This window comes from Clarias gariepinus, chromosome 5 (assembly GCF_024256425.1).
Source record: "Clarias gariepinus isolate MV-2021 ecotype Netherlands chromosome 5, CGAR_prim_01v2, whole genome shotgun sequence".
Classification (NCBI taxonomy): Eukaryota; Metazoa; Chordata; class Actinopteri; order Siluriformes; family Clariidae; genus Clarias; species Clarias gariepinus.
Genome location: NC_071104.1, coordinates 27,911,471 through 27,925,469, shown reverse-complemented (window position 1 = coordinate 27,925,469; position 13,999 = coordinate 27,911,471). Strand labels below are relative to the sequence as shown.

Sequence of the window (13,999 nt, the reverse complement as noted above, 5' to 3'; positions counted from 1 at the left end):
AAGAAGAGAACATGAGACAGCATTCAGTGCCATTCATCAAGCATGTTTTTTTTCCTTTTCTTTTCGACTAATTAAAACTGACAGAGAAGAGTTTACTAATTAAACTAAAATCCCAGAGCAGATAAACAAGCAGTGTCGCTTCCTCCATCTCTCTCCTCCAGACGACCAGCCATTTGTTCAACGCTTTTCTCTGCAAAAGGCTGCATCGTTTAGTTGAGTGTAAACCAAAAGGAAATCAGATGGCTCACCAGGGATGAGGTAAACATTTAAGCATTCAGAAAAAAATTATGATTATTATTACAAACAGATTTCTGTTTATGGCTCCTCATTAAAGTCTTGGATTTAATAACAGTCTACATGCTTATATGAACAGTTTCTTTCTTTCTTTTTTAATAGGCAGTTCTTGGTAATTATGTTGGATTTTACATCCTATTGTGTCCTCAGAGACAAAAAAGACACAAAATCTGGCTTTATGTCATTCCTTTGTTTAGATTCTTTTTTTTTTCTTTACAGATTATTACAGGGGTCACTCACATAGTGGAAAGCGAATGAAGGTGTCCTTATTTGTACTGATGGAATTAGACTGCCCTCTAGTGCTCCAGGGTCCATGTCTCAACTTTTATGAATCTGTCTTTTCTGGGAGATGGAATTAGTGCCAATATGGAGGGAGGCTGTGCAATCAGCCTCCTGATGTCATCAGCCAGCAGTGGTTGGTAATGCCATAAATACTTTAACAGCAGTGCTGTGCTATGTAGGACTGCAATTCAGAAAACACTTCTGATTGAGATTGTTTTTTTTCTTTTCTTTTTCACCATGCCCCTACTCCAAGCCTAAAACAAAGCTTCTTATACAATCAATTCAAGAAAATAATCATGCCAAAAACAACAGACCTCTAAACAATGCTTTCGATTTTTTGCTTATCAGCTAATGTGATCTAAAATTGGACAACTCTCCTTTCCATGATGTTTCAGTACAGCGTGGATATATTATCGCAATCACAGTTTAATGGTCACTTCACCGAAATAGGCTCCGAGTCATGGAGTGTGTTCGGATAAATAAACTCTCTCTCTGCTCTTGACCTTGTGCTGCGTGATAATAATGGTTGTTCCTGATGGTATCTACATCCACAGTCATTGCACTGAGGAGAACAGGACAGTTCATGAATTCTAAGAAAGAGGCCCATTGTGGTTTCTGTGAATGACTCGATGTGATGAGATTTTATCTTGCAACTACACTGGCAGACCCCGGACCCTGCCAGTACTTCTAGTTGCATGTCAGGGGTATGTAATGTTCCCATCAGATATCAGATAACAAGCTCTCTTCCTCTTTCTCTCCTTTTGAATGGATCAGAAGCTGCAGATAAATGTGCATGCATAGGAGTGTGTGGCTCATGCTGAAAGCACATTGTTCCTGTCAAATAGAGAAAAGATTGAATCGTGGTGGTCTCTAAGTCTTGATTCATGTAGCTGAAGCACAAAGAGTGAGGGAGAATGGGCAACAGTTTGCCCGGGCTGCCTCTATTCACACACGCTGCCTCCCTGCTGTACACTGCAAATGCTCCAGTAGGACTCCCCTCTGTGCAGTTCTGTTTGGACCTGAAAACACACACACACACACACACACACACACACAAAAGAAGGGTCATTTTATAATGGGGATTGGCTTTCCTGCAGAGAGATACTTTGCAGCCTCAGACAGGAACACACATACTGTAAGTATAAAACCGAGAGCAAAAGTTTTTATTCCTGTACAGCTAACAAATGACTTTTAACAGATGCTTGGTTATACAAAGGTTGTTTTTTTTATTATTACAAACATGGATGGCTTGTATAAAAAGTTTAAATCATTTCCTCTTTCAAGGCAATGCACAACAATAATGTTCAATTTTGCAACCCACAAAAAAATGATGGTAACAAATGGCATGAAATGCTTTTTATTTTACCCAGAAAAGCAGAACTGATTGTGATCATGAGAAACACAAGTGAAATTGAAGCTGAAGCCAATTTCATTTTATCCCAGATTGTCAGTACATAAAGGCTTTCTGTAACCAAGTGAACCACCACCAAGCTGTAGCATGAATTTGGATTTATGTAATAAAGACACAAATTCTCCAGGAAAATGACCATTGAACTAAATAAGTCTTTTTTTTTTTTTTTTTTAAACATATAACCACTTACCACCACCTTAACCACTATTTTTTTAATCCAATACTATGGTTATGGTTTCTCATTTTTAACTGGACAAACATACTCATTGTCTATACCTCTTTATTCTGTATACAGGGTAGCATGGGGGGCATGGGTGCTGGATGAGGTGCCAATCAATCGCAGAGCATTTGGTGCTGGTGTTATGGCTGGTTGGTGTAGTTAATAGTAAAGAAGCGTGCGGTGGACTGCAGTCAGATACTGACTGGCATCTTTTATTTCAGCAGCTAAAGGGAAATGCCATGATTTTAACCCCAATATATGCCTCTTCAGATAATTACACTCACCCTCACCTCCTTTATTTCTTTCCTAACTCCTTATGGCCAGGAAGATATAAAAGTACATCTAATTGATTTTACACACACACAAAATCGGAAGCAGACATGTACAGTAGGTGAACATGTACAGGAAGAAACTGATTGTGGGCCCAAAGATGATAACATCTCCTGTCTGCTGTCTTGTCTCTTTTCTCCTGTTTTTTCCTTTTTTTTTACACATACAGTATTCATTGTGTCCACATGCTTTGAGGCAATAGTGGCATTCATTTTATGGCAAAAACCTCCTCTTTTATGCTAACTTTTCCAAGATGGTAAATATAACCAGATTATTTTTTACTAGAGTGAGATATAGGAGAGTTAAACTGCAGTGGCAGTGTGTGTCCACAAGGTGGCTGTATTACAGTTTATTTAACACTTTTCATGCAGTAGGTTAGCAGGGAATCAGGCAGCTTTAATAACCAATTAATATACAGTTATAATGTGATGGGGGTTTAAACCAGACAACTCATTGTTTACTTATTTAGAAAAGGTTAAATATAATATGTTAAAGAAGTTAAGAACACTTATTTATCAACTAAGGCTGTGGAATTCAGGCACAAGGCAGGGAACAACCCGGATATAGTGCACAAGGGCAAGCTTGCCCACCCACATCCTCTCTCTCAGACACACACACAAACACACAGTATTTGAAAACGCCAGTGCCTGAAGGAAACCCACAAAGCACAGTGCCAACTCCACACACACACAAATCAGAGACAAGATTCAAACCCCCAGCTCTGGATCTCCCTTCTGTCCAGTGTTAGTGTTTTCCTTCCAATTCCTAAATTAGAAAAAAAAAAAAAATAGTTGTTCCCCAAAAACATCTGCACTAAGCCTTGAGATAGACTGGCATCCCATTCAGTACATTACCACCATGGTTCTTGGGACAGACTCCAGATTCAGGGATGCTGAACAAGATAAGTCATTACAAGAAGTGAAGGACAGTGATTTTATAAGGAGATTGCACTATAAATATAAATACAATATAAAAATATTGTATTGGGGTAAGCGTAGGGTGAAGGTTGGTTGCCCACAAGGACCAAACAACGGCAACCAACAACAACCCAAGAGCGGCAGGGCTCGAACAGGAATCCTCCAATCAACAACCTGTAGCCTGAGCCACCTCTGCCCTTCCAATGAGCTGAAACAATGAATTAATGAATGAGTAAGTAAACATAATCTCATAGTCCCACAAACCCATAAACCCAAAATGTTTCTGTACATTGGCATATAGTGGAGCAAAATGTTTGTTTTTTCTCCCCCAAAAAGTTATTTAAATGTTCAGACATCATTACATTATATTTTATTGTACTGTTGTGCCTGTTTAAGGACTAAATTAGTTCTAGCTGTAGCCTGGCCAGATTGCTAGTTTACAGTCATTAGCAAAGCCATTTCCCCGCTGATTGTGCAAAAAAGAAATGACCAACTGTCAACCGCGCGCGTGTCTGTCCACTGTCCAATAGGAAGCAGTTTCAGTCTACGCTCGTGCGCCGGTGAACGTCACATGACAAGAAGCCGACAGAGCCCGAGTCATGTGACTTCGTAGCCCCTTGACAGCTCCGGAGGACTTTTCTCACAACATGTTTTGAATTATGTTAAAATATTATAATTTCTAACTCGTTTTGTAAGGCAAAATGTTGCCGAACTTGTTCGAATATAGCAGCGGCGCTGTTCTGTTAGAAAGCAGTGAATATGGGTTTGTCCTGTACACACACAAGCACATTTACAGAAGGCTCAGTATGTGTTTGTCACTCCAGTGCAAATGTTTTTAGCAACTTGCTAAGCTAAATTATTCGATTATTATTATTGATTACACGCAGCCAAGAATGGCGAGGAAGAAGAAAGAAAATAAATCGGCAGAGTTTACATTATGTATGGAGGTAAGATACGATCTTGTACACTTCTAACTGAGGTTAAGTACAAAGCAGTACTGTACACAGGAAAAACATGTCTTAGTAACATGTACCTTTATTGTGCAACTTCTGTCTCTAAAATTCACTCTAATGTACAGTACATCTAAAAGTCCAGTTTAATTTACATAATCAGACCTATAGGGACCACTGTTCATATACACTGGTTAACTGGCAGCGTGTGAATATAAACACTTGGTGTGTTAAACCCTGGAGACTTCCAAGTACATATACTGTAACAGGGTGGCCCCAATTATTTCACCTTTAGCACAGTGTACCTCTGTTTAAATACCATCCTCTACATGACTGCCATTTCTTTGTACAAGAGGCGTTCATATCAAACCTGGACTTTGGCCAGTGTTTCAGACTTGTAGCAGACAGTTCCATACTGAGAAAACATTCTTCCCTGATAGTATCCAAGGACTAGTCCCAGTTAGACTCGAACACCCATACACTTGTACATACTTGTGATAACATCTGGTGGTATGCATCTAACTGGTTAATTATGGTTATTTCCTTTACGTGTAAAAACTTTTACAACACCCAGTAGATATGTGTTTACAGTATATTCTAAAAGTAAATACATCACTTTTCCCCAGAAATGATGCTAAAACTTTCAAAATCAGTGGATACTTAAAAGTAACCAATAATGTTTGCTTTAAAAAGCTACAAAGATTATTATTATTGTTATTATTATTATCATTAATATTGTTTGCATGAGTGAAGCCCTTTATATTTTAACTCTTTCACGTAAAATGGCCTAAGATGTACTCATAACTTTTTGCTAACATGTATGTTTTGTGTTGTTGAGATGTGTATGTTCTTTATCCTCCTTTCCAGTCTGAAAATGGCAGGCAGCAAGCACAAGTTCCTGGTGTCAGAGCCGTGTCCCAGTCTAAGTGGCAAAACTGGATAAAGAAAGTGACTCTATTAGTACCCTACATGTGGCCCAGGTCAAGCATGCCACTACAAGCCCTCGTGTTCCTGTGTATTTGCCTCCTGGGCCTGGAGCGGATCATCAATGTGTTTGTGCCCATCTTAAACAGGAACATAGGTACAGTAAGAAACCAAGGCATACAACACACTGTCAGATTTTAGAAGCTTTTTCAAATTAATGCAAAGCTGCAGGTACACTTGTGCAAATGTTCTCAATTGTTTCAGTAGAAAAAAAGGAGCTTTACAGTAACTGTTCATATTTAAAAATAAAATGTGGCTGTAAAAAGACATATAAAACATGTAAAAAATAAATTAATAAAAACCTGGAGGTTAGCCATGGCTCTCTGATTTCAAGGGAGGTGGTATGAAGGATGCTTATAAAAAATACTTAAAATATAACAATGCCAGACAAACAGTAAACAGTTAACTGTTAAAACTGTTAAAATATAACATTTTGAGATGGTGTAAACTATTTAGTTTTTTGTACTTTTACATTAAATTTTCATTCTAATGGTTTTACTATTACTATCTTTACAAGATTTTGTAATTTGTGATTATGAGGACTATAGGAGAAACTTATCTCACTGAATGAATTAGGGTGTGAATAAATATAAATTTCTTAAGAAATATAAATAAATTTTTCAGTCGTCTTTAGTTTGTCATAACTATAAATTAAGCAAAGTGTACTAAGTTCACAGATCTAAGATTTATTGTAGTGTTATCAATCCTACACAAGAGGGCAGAGCAATCTGGCAGACAAGTCAGCTCGTAGTCTAGTGTCTAGATCTAAGGGGATGTATTCAGTTCAATTAAATTAAAGAAAATTGTATTTGTATAACATTTAAACTATGGTCATTGTTGCAAAGAAGCTTTGCAGAGCTAAACATTTTTGGGAATAAATTAGAATCTGTATAAATTTTTTTTTTTTATAGCTATCGGTTTGTGCAGTGGTGGCAAGAAAAAAACTCTCTTAGATGAATATAAAAAGAAACCTTGAGAATAACCGAACTCAACTTATCCTTGTTTTTGCTATATCAGATAGCAAGTACATAAATCAGTCCCTGTTAAATCTGTAGTAATGTTTTGTTCAGGAGTATTTTTAGAATACATTGAAATGGTACTATCAAACATCTAGCCAGTTAAAATTTTATTTATGTACTATAGTACAGATATATAATATATACATATACATATACATATGTCCTTATATATATATATATATATATATATATATATATATATATATATATATATATATAAGCATCATTAACTTTTATGTCATACTGTGAGGTAATAATAACATCTGGCTGCTGGTACTCTGTAGATACTTAATAAAACATATGTATAAGGTCTCTTTCATTTATACTGATTTGTGCACACCTCACAAACAAAAAAATCATAAAAACTAAAAAAAGTTGCGCTGCAGCACCTACTTTAGTGTCCATTATCTGCTATTTGATTTCTTAAAATGATATGCAATATAATTTAAGTGTGTTGGTTTCCATTATCTTTATATCTTAATTTAATAAAAGGAAACCGTTTTAGTATAATATTGAATGCTGCTCTGTGGCAATTTAACCCTTTTCACCTAGTGGCCAAGCTGATAATGCTATGTCTATGATGCTATGTTAATTTGTTTTATAAAATTTTACTGAAGTATACCTCTCAGCACACACAATAAAGAACAACAAAAAAGAGTACATGTTGGATGATTAAAGCAATGAGTACATTGCAAAATAAATCACAGAATTGATAATAAAAGAGTAGTCTATTAAATGTAGAGATGAAATAGTGCTCTGTGATAAAGAGAGAGGGTCTGTTTGAGTATTTTGTGAGAAGAGTTCAGAAAAACTTGTAAGAAGTGTTATGAGGTTTTATCATTGAGGAATACTGCACCGACAAGTAGTGAGGGACGTATGAGTTTATTGGAAGAATGAAAAGCAGTGGTAAGGGGTATGAAGTAACAATAAGAATATCAGGAAAGCATTTTGTTAGGCATAAGAAAGCTGTGGTAAGGGCGTGTTGTGTTATGTTTTGACACTCCTTGTTCAGGGTTTCCAGCTCCTTGTTGTTTTGGGTCAACTGGACCAGCTGCACAAAACCCCATGCAAGTCAAAGCGCTTTGCTCTCACAAGCCGAAAAAGCATCTGACTCTTACAAAGGAAATGTGGGACAAAACCCAACTATGCTAAACCTTTCCATGGCTCAAGGCTTCATTTCACCCTTTCTTCCTCTTGCCTTTGAATCGCCTATTATCCTCCCCCTCCTCTCCCACTCACATTAGCCTCATTCTCTGAATTTCATTTCTTCGTCACTCCCTCAGTATCCTCCAGTATCGCAAATTATTACCGCTAATTAAGCTTTGCGTCTTTCTAGTGAGAGTTGCTTTCTGGCCTGACTCAGGTGAACAGAAGTGATGTGTCTCTGTGTTCTCTTCACAGTCGAAGTGCTTTTGTATTTTGGAGCCAGATAAAAGCAATGCCTGGAGAGAAGTGAGCTTTTGTGAGGTCTAAGGGGGTGATAGGGGAGGTCACCAACCCTGCCAGTCACGATTAGGGGGCATTAGGGGCCTTTAGCAAAGTTAACACACTGGTACAAGGGGCTTTTTGTCCACAGCCCCCTCTGCCTCATGCCAAGGCTGAAAATCACTCGCCAGCCTGACCAAAAGAGAGTAAGAGAATAAATGTTTTTTTTTAGCACCTCACTGCGGGGAAATTTCTCTTCATAGTGTTTTATTTTTTGTGTGTGTCTTTTTTTTTCCATTTTGATTTGAGTGCACATTCTAAATGGCCATGAATGTAAATGTACGGGAAGGTCTGAATTCTCTCACAACTAAGACTGAAACCCTCCTGAAGCGTGGATGCACTGTTGCTCTTCTGCACTGCTTTCTATTCTAAGCTCATGCATAAGTCAGTCAGATGAGGACAAAGAACTAAGGAGACTTTAACTGAGGTCATGGACTCCATCTCTTATATTGTATAATAAATGCTTTGTTGTATCTGTTCCTTTACACAGCAACCAGAGTTCAAGTTCAATCACAAGCATCCTAGTTCTTAGCGTACTGTGGTTTTAAAATATATTGTAATCACAAAGCCCATCTTTAAAAACCTCTTCTTTATTTATCCTCTTTAAAAGGGCTGGATATTTTTCTTTGTAAATAAGATCACAAAGGTTTAGGTTTACCCTGGTTTTGTGGGTTCAGCGACGACTTCCTTTTTTTAAAGCAGATGCTGGTGTGCATGATTACTCAGCACTTTTATAAACAACAGAAGCAGTCTAATGATAGTTGAATAGAAAAATGACTTTTATAACTTGATATAATTATATAATTCATATTGTATTGTTTTTTTTTTATTTGCGTAGACATGGAAACAGCTAGACAAAAAGAAAGAGATAAGTGATGTGTGCTCAAGGCTTCCTTAAACCTATCAAAGATGGTCTTATATACATACACGTACATTTTTAGATCCAGAGTTTTCTGATGCTCTAACACTTAATGCAATATTTTTCTTTAGAAGTGTTTAGATTTTTTTTTTTTTATGTACAAAAATTTATAAAATCTCAGTCAGCACTTGTAGCTTCACAAGCAGTAATATACTGTATCAGGTTGGATAGCCAACTCTTGCGAAGTTGAAATTGATAAATTGAGGCTGGAGCACTTCTATTTAACTCAGTCCAACTTTCGTCTTTGTTTTCTGTATGCTGTGCTTGTGTGTTTCATAGTAAACCAACTATCAGAAAAGGAGAGTTGGAGAAGCCTAGCAACCACTGTTTGTATCTACGTCCTTCTCAAGTTCCTACAGGGTGGGGGAGCAGGTGAGCTGCAAAACACATTGCATCCTACAGTACATCAAATCTTTAATTTCTCAGTACTTTCACAGACTTTCTTCATTCAAGGAGGGACTAAAGTGATAAATCATTTTTGCCTGAGTCTCACCTTTTTAAGGTTTTCTGATACCAGGTGATATACTTTAATGTACTGTAAATGTATTTTTATTTAGTTACATGTTAAGCATTAGGAATGTGTCTCAACCTGTTGAGTGGAAAAAGCCCGCAGAGCACAGCACACTAAAGCAGGTATTTGATGCAATTGCTTCCCTGCTTACTTTATCAAGAACTGGCACCAGATGTCTGTGATAGCAGATGCCTTGTTCCAGGCTCAGGGCTTTTCAGGTTTGCTCATCTGGGTCACAGGCACCATTTACTGATAACTTAATCACATTAAGTTGATTATTTGAAGTTTCAAAAAGTTTCTTATGAAAGGGACTGTCTGAAATCTCTGTGCATGGTAGATGTTTTTTTTATCAGGTTCATGTAAAAAATATGTATGGAGCAATTACAGAGTAATTGTGCATAAATTATTTATGTAAAATATGCAAGCTTTTTTTTTTTAATAAAAAAAATGACTGGAGTCCCTAGTAAGAAATGTTTTCCTCTTTGTCATTGCCAGGGACAACAGGCTTTGTCAGTAACATGCGTTCTTTCCTGTGGACACGCGTTCAGCAGAACACCAGTCGCACAGTGCAGCTGGAGTTGTTTGCCCACTTGCATGCCCTGTCTCTGCGCTGGCACCTTGGCAGAAAAACCGGTGACGTCCTGCGCAGCATTGACCGGGGCACAGCCTCCGTCAGCCACCTTTTAGAGTACACTCATGTTTTTAAGTTATTACTTACTATAAAACATATACAGAGCTAAGTCATGAGCCACCCCTCATTTACTCATATTAAAATCTAATGAATGTAGATTAAAGAAATAGGAACAAATATTTTATTAAGGCTGCAACGGTTAGTATACTGATCACTGGCCTGATAATTTGTCATCTGCACCTGTTTCTTACATATTCACGCCTTAAGTAATGCTGCACACACACACACACACACACACACACACACACACACACACACACACAAATCATCTAAAACTGGGCACAGACTGGACTGAAAATGAGAGCCAAAAACTTGCAAAAAATGAGAGCCAAAAAGTCATTCAGTACGCCTGGAGAACTATTCCTTGACACTGGCTATTTGTAAGCAAAATGTAAAGAAATGAGGGGGCTCAAGACTTTTTTTTTTTTTTTTTACAGTATTTCATGTGTTGGATGATTCTTAGCTTCTTGGTCTATAAAATAAGTCATTCATTTTCTCTGTCGATTGTGTTTTGTGAGAAAAGATTAAATGATGAATTCTCTGTGTCTCCATAGCTATATTGTATTCACAATGCTGCCAACTGTAGCTGACATTGTTATTGCCATCATTTATTTTGTCTCTTATTTTAATGCCTGGTTCGGCCTCATCATCTTTATCTGCATGTTTCTCTACCTCAGTAAGTTTATTATATTTTGGTAACTTTTGTTTTAATAACTAAAACATTGTTAGATTTTATATTATATATGCATAATTTATAATTAACAGATTAATATACATTTGTGGTATTAGATGAGCTATCTTATGTTTGCAGCACTGACAATAATAATCACAGAGTGGAGAACCAAGTATAGACGTGATATGAACATGCAGGACAACAATGCCAAGTCCAAAGCAGTAGACTCACTTCTCAATTTTGAAACTGTAAGGAGATGTTGATGGCAAATGGCAGGGATTTGCTGATTTTTACCTAAACTGCTAAGTGTAAATGAGTCCTGTTTTATTATTTTCAGGTAAAGTACTACACCTCTGAAAGTTATGAAGTCAAGCGTTTTGATGATGCTATCTTAAAATATCAGGTAATGCCATTAAAACATTTTTAAACGATTTATTGAAAATTTTGATACTAGATAACTTAAAATGTGCTTTGTCCAGTCCCAAAGGATTTAGTTCAATATATATTTTGATATCTACACAAGACTGGCACAAACGGGCCAACTGCAAAACTGTTACTAGTTAGTTACACATACTGCATCAAACAACATCAAACAATGTGATGCAGTACAGGTCCACATATTATACCAGTATAGGCACAGTAACTATAAAGAATGAGTGATATAATGTTTTTACATGAAAGCTGATGTTATAGTATATAATTTAGGACACTAGCACAAAAAAGGAATAGAATGAAATAACAGAGTTACTGCTAAATTGCTGTTATACTTCTATACCTGTCTATTTATTTTCTTGTTCAGCTCTTTCTGTACATTTTATGCACTGCTTCGCTTTTCTTTTCTTTTTTTAGTTTCTGATATTTATAAGAGAGGTGCCATGAAACATTTTATTGTATCCAGTATAATGATTTTAAGATATTGGTACTGTATTCATATTCATAAGCATGCTAGAACAATACATTTCTAAAGAATTAGTACCAATGACAATGTCTCATTAACAGAAATCCTTTGAAGCCATATTTTACATATTTGCTTGTATTGCATTGTTCCTATATGTGAAATACCTATAAGATATTTTTTATTTGTTTAATTGAGTCATTCAACATTTCCCCAGTCCTCAGAGTGGAAGACAAATGCTTCCCTGGCCCTGCTAAACCAAACTCAAAACTTGATCATCGGCTCTGGCCTGCTTGCCGGATCTCTGCTGTGCGCATACCTTGTCACAGTGGACCAGTTCCAGGTACTACATTCACTGCTTTCCCTTTTCAATTCGATCCATAGCACATAATTTAATTCTTTCATTTTCCTCACCCAGTCATAAGACTAGTCTCGTCTCACGGTATTTATTTAATCCTGAACTGAAAACTTTATTACTAGTAGATAATTTATCTCTGATAGACTGTATGTGTGTATTTCCCACTTAATTCTCTTGTCAATGGCTACTTTAGGTTGGGGACTATGTTCTGTTTGGGACCTACATTATCCAGCTTTATATGCCTCTCAACTGGTTCGGCACATACTACAGGTGGAAGAGCTGATGGATTTCTGTTAATTTACACTAGTTAAGTGTGGAGAATGATTTTAATAACATAGATCTCTGTTATGTCCGTAGAATGATCCAGGCTGCTTTTGTAGATATGGAGAACATGCTTGAGCTGCTAACTGAGGAGAAAGAGGTGAAAAATTTAATGCTGTCTTTTTACAATGTTCTAAGCATTCAAATCCTAACTTATTGGATAAAATCTGTATAATCAGTTCTACCATTATTTACAGCATGATCTTTTATCAATACACCATGAAGGAGTCTTGAATTGGATTTGAAAGTGTGACAGGAGAATGGACTAGTTTATAATATAAAGTTACTGTAAATATCATGTTTTATAAAAAATAAATAAATAAATAAAAGACAATTGAAAAAAAATCTATTATACCATATAGAGTGTGTATAGATTAGCAACTAAATATTAACAACCACAGACAGTTGACCTACAGTATACCAATGATTACCTAAAAAAAAACTGTATAAAGATTGGACTTTGGAGCAATGGAAAAGGTCATGTAATCTGATCAGTCTAGGTTTACCTTCTTCTAAAACGATGAGTATATCAGGGTAAAAGAAGAGCATGAAGCGATGCACCCATCATGCATTGTGCCCGCTGTACTGGCCTCTGGAGGCAGCGTTATGATCTTGGGTTGCTTCAGTTAAGTCAGGTCAAGACTCAGCAACATTATAGGGTAATAAAAAGAAGTCAGCTGATGACACGAATGTTCTGAATGACCAGACCAGGGTATAACATCACCTTTTTTGTCCCCCTCATGGCACGGTCATGTTCCCAGGCTCAAAATGAGAAAGAGTGGTTCTGGAAAGTCGAGGAACAAGTTTCACATAAGAACTCGTCACCAAAGCAAGGCTAAAGGCAGTCTAACACATTCATAGTGTGTAACTTTTTGTGTATTTAGATTTAATTGATGGACTGTTACAGGGCACTACCTGTTCTTTCCCTGTTTAAGGAATGATGTAATCCAACATGTCTGTGCACACTGTGAACAATGTAATGCATCCTTTTTATTCTTTAAAACTAGATTATAGCTAGTGACTTTAACAGACACTCATACAGTACAGATATACTGATACAGAGATACAGAGAACTAACTATACAGTACTGTATGCTTCTTAACTTGCATCTTGCAAAAGCATTTACTGGAATGTGGGACTGATTTAATATGCATGGCAAAAATGCAGTTTTTGAGTTATTTATTTCTGGATAGATTTTAACACAAACATTTAGAGGCTTCTGTCATGTTTATTTTTTCTTGCATTTGGAGTGTATAATGCTCATAATTTTACATTTATTCAAAGCTCTTTCAGTCTTAGTCCTGCAAGCTGTATTAGTGAGCTCTTCAGCTCACTCCTAATTCATCCTCTTTTCTTTTCCAGGTGAAAGATGATATCGATGCAGTAGATCTGCTTTGTCCTCAAGGGAGAGTTGATTTTCAAAATGTATGTTTTCGGTACACTGCAGGGTAAGTTCAAGTATATATTAATAAAATAGCAGAAATGACAATCAGTTTTTGCTTTGCATTTTGTGCCTCTCACTTAGCATTTTGACTTTTCACAGGAAGGAAATTCTAAGAAATGTATCATTCACCGTGATGCCTGGTCAAACTGTAGCACTGGTAAGTTTTATATGATCTTCTTCAATAATGTACTGAAGTAAACAATTATGCAGTAGTACAGAACTGTGGAAAAGTCTTGTTCCATTAGTCATTTTATCATATTTTTCTTCCATAGAGCCAGATTTTTTGCTCTAATTT

General features: G+C 36.6%; 1 protein-coding gene across 1 annotated transcript in view; it reads left to right on the top strand.

Moving 5' to 3' along the window:
• The first annotated feature begins 4,063 nt into the window (after positions 1-4,063).
• Positions 4,064-13,999, top strand: part of abcb6b (ATP-binding cassette, sub-family B (MDR/TAP), member 6b) — a 29,932-nt gene continuing 19,996 nt past the window's right edge. The window contains exons 1-12 of the mRNA XM_053496552.1: positions 4,064-4,401; positions 5,272-5,485; positions 9,091-9,183; positions 9,818-10,010; positions 10,568-10,689; positions 10,825-10,934; positions 11,024-11,089; positions 11,799-11,924; positions 12,133-12,209; positions 12,297-12,360; positions 13,623-13,708; positions 13,804-13,861. Coding sequence (XP_053352527.1) covers positions 4,348-4,401; positions 5,272-5,485; positions 9,091-9,183; positions 9,818-10,010; positions 10,568-10,689; positions 10,825-10,934; positions 11,024-11,089; positions 11,799-11,924; positions 12,133-12,209; positions 12,297-12,360; positions 13,623-13,708; positions 13,804-13,861 — 1,263 coding nt within the window. The 5' untranslated portion in view covers positions 4,064-4,347. The remainder of the gene's footprint in view (positions 4,402-5,271; positions 5,486-9,090; positions 9,184-9,817; positions 10,011-10,567; positions 10,690-10,824; positions 10,935-11,023; positions 11,090-11,798; positions 11,925-12,132; positions 12,210-12,296; positions 12,361-13,622; positions 13,709-13,803; positions 13,862-13,999) is intronic.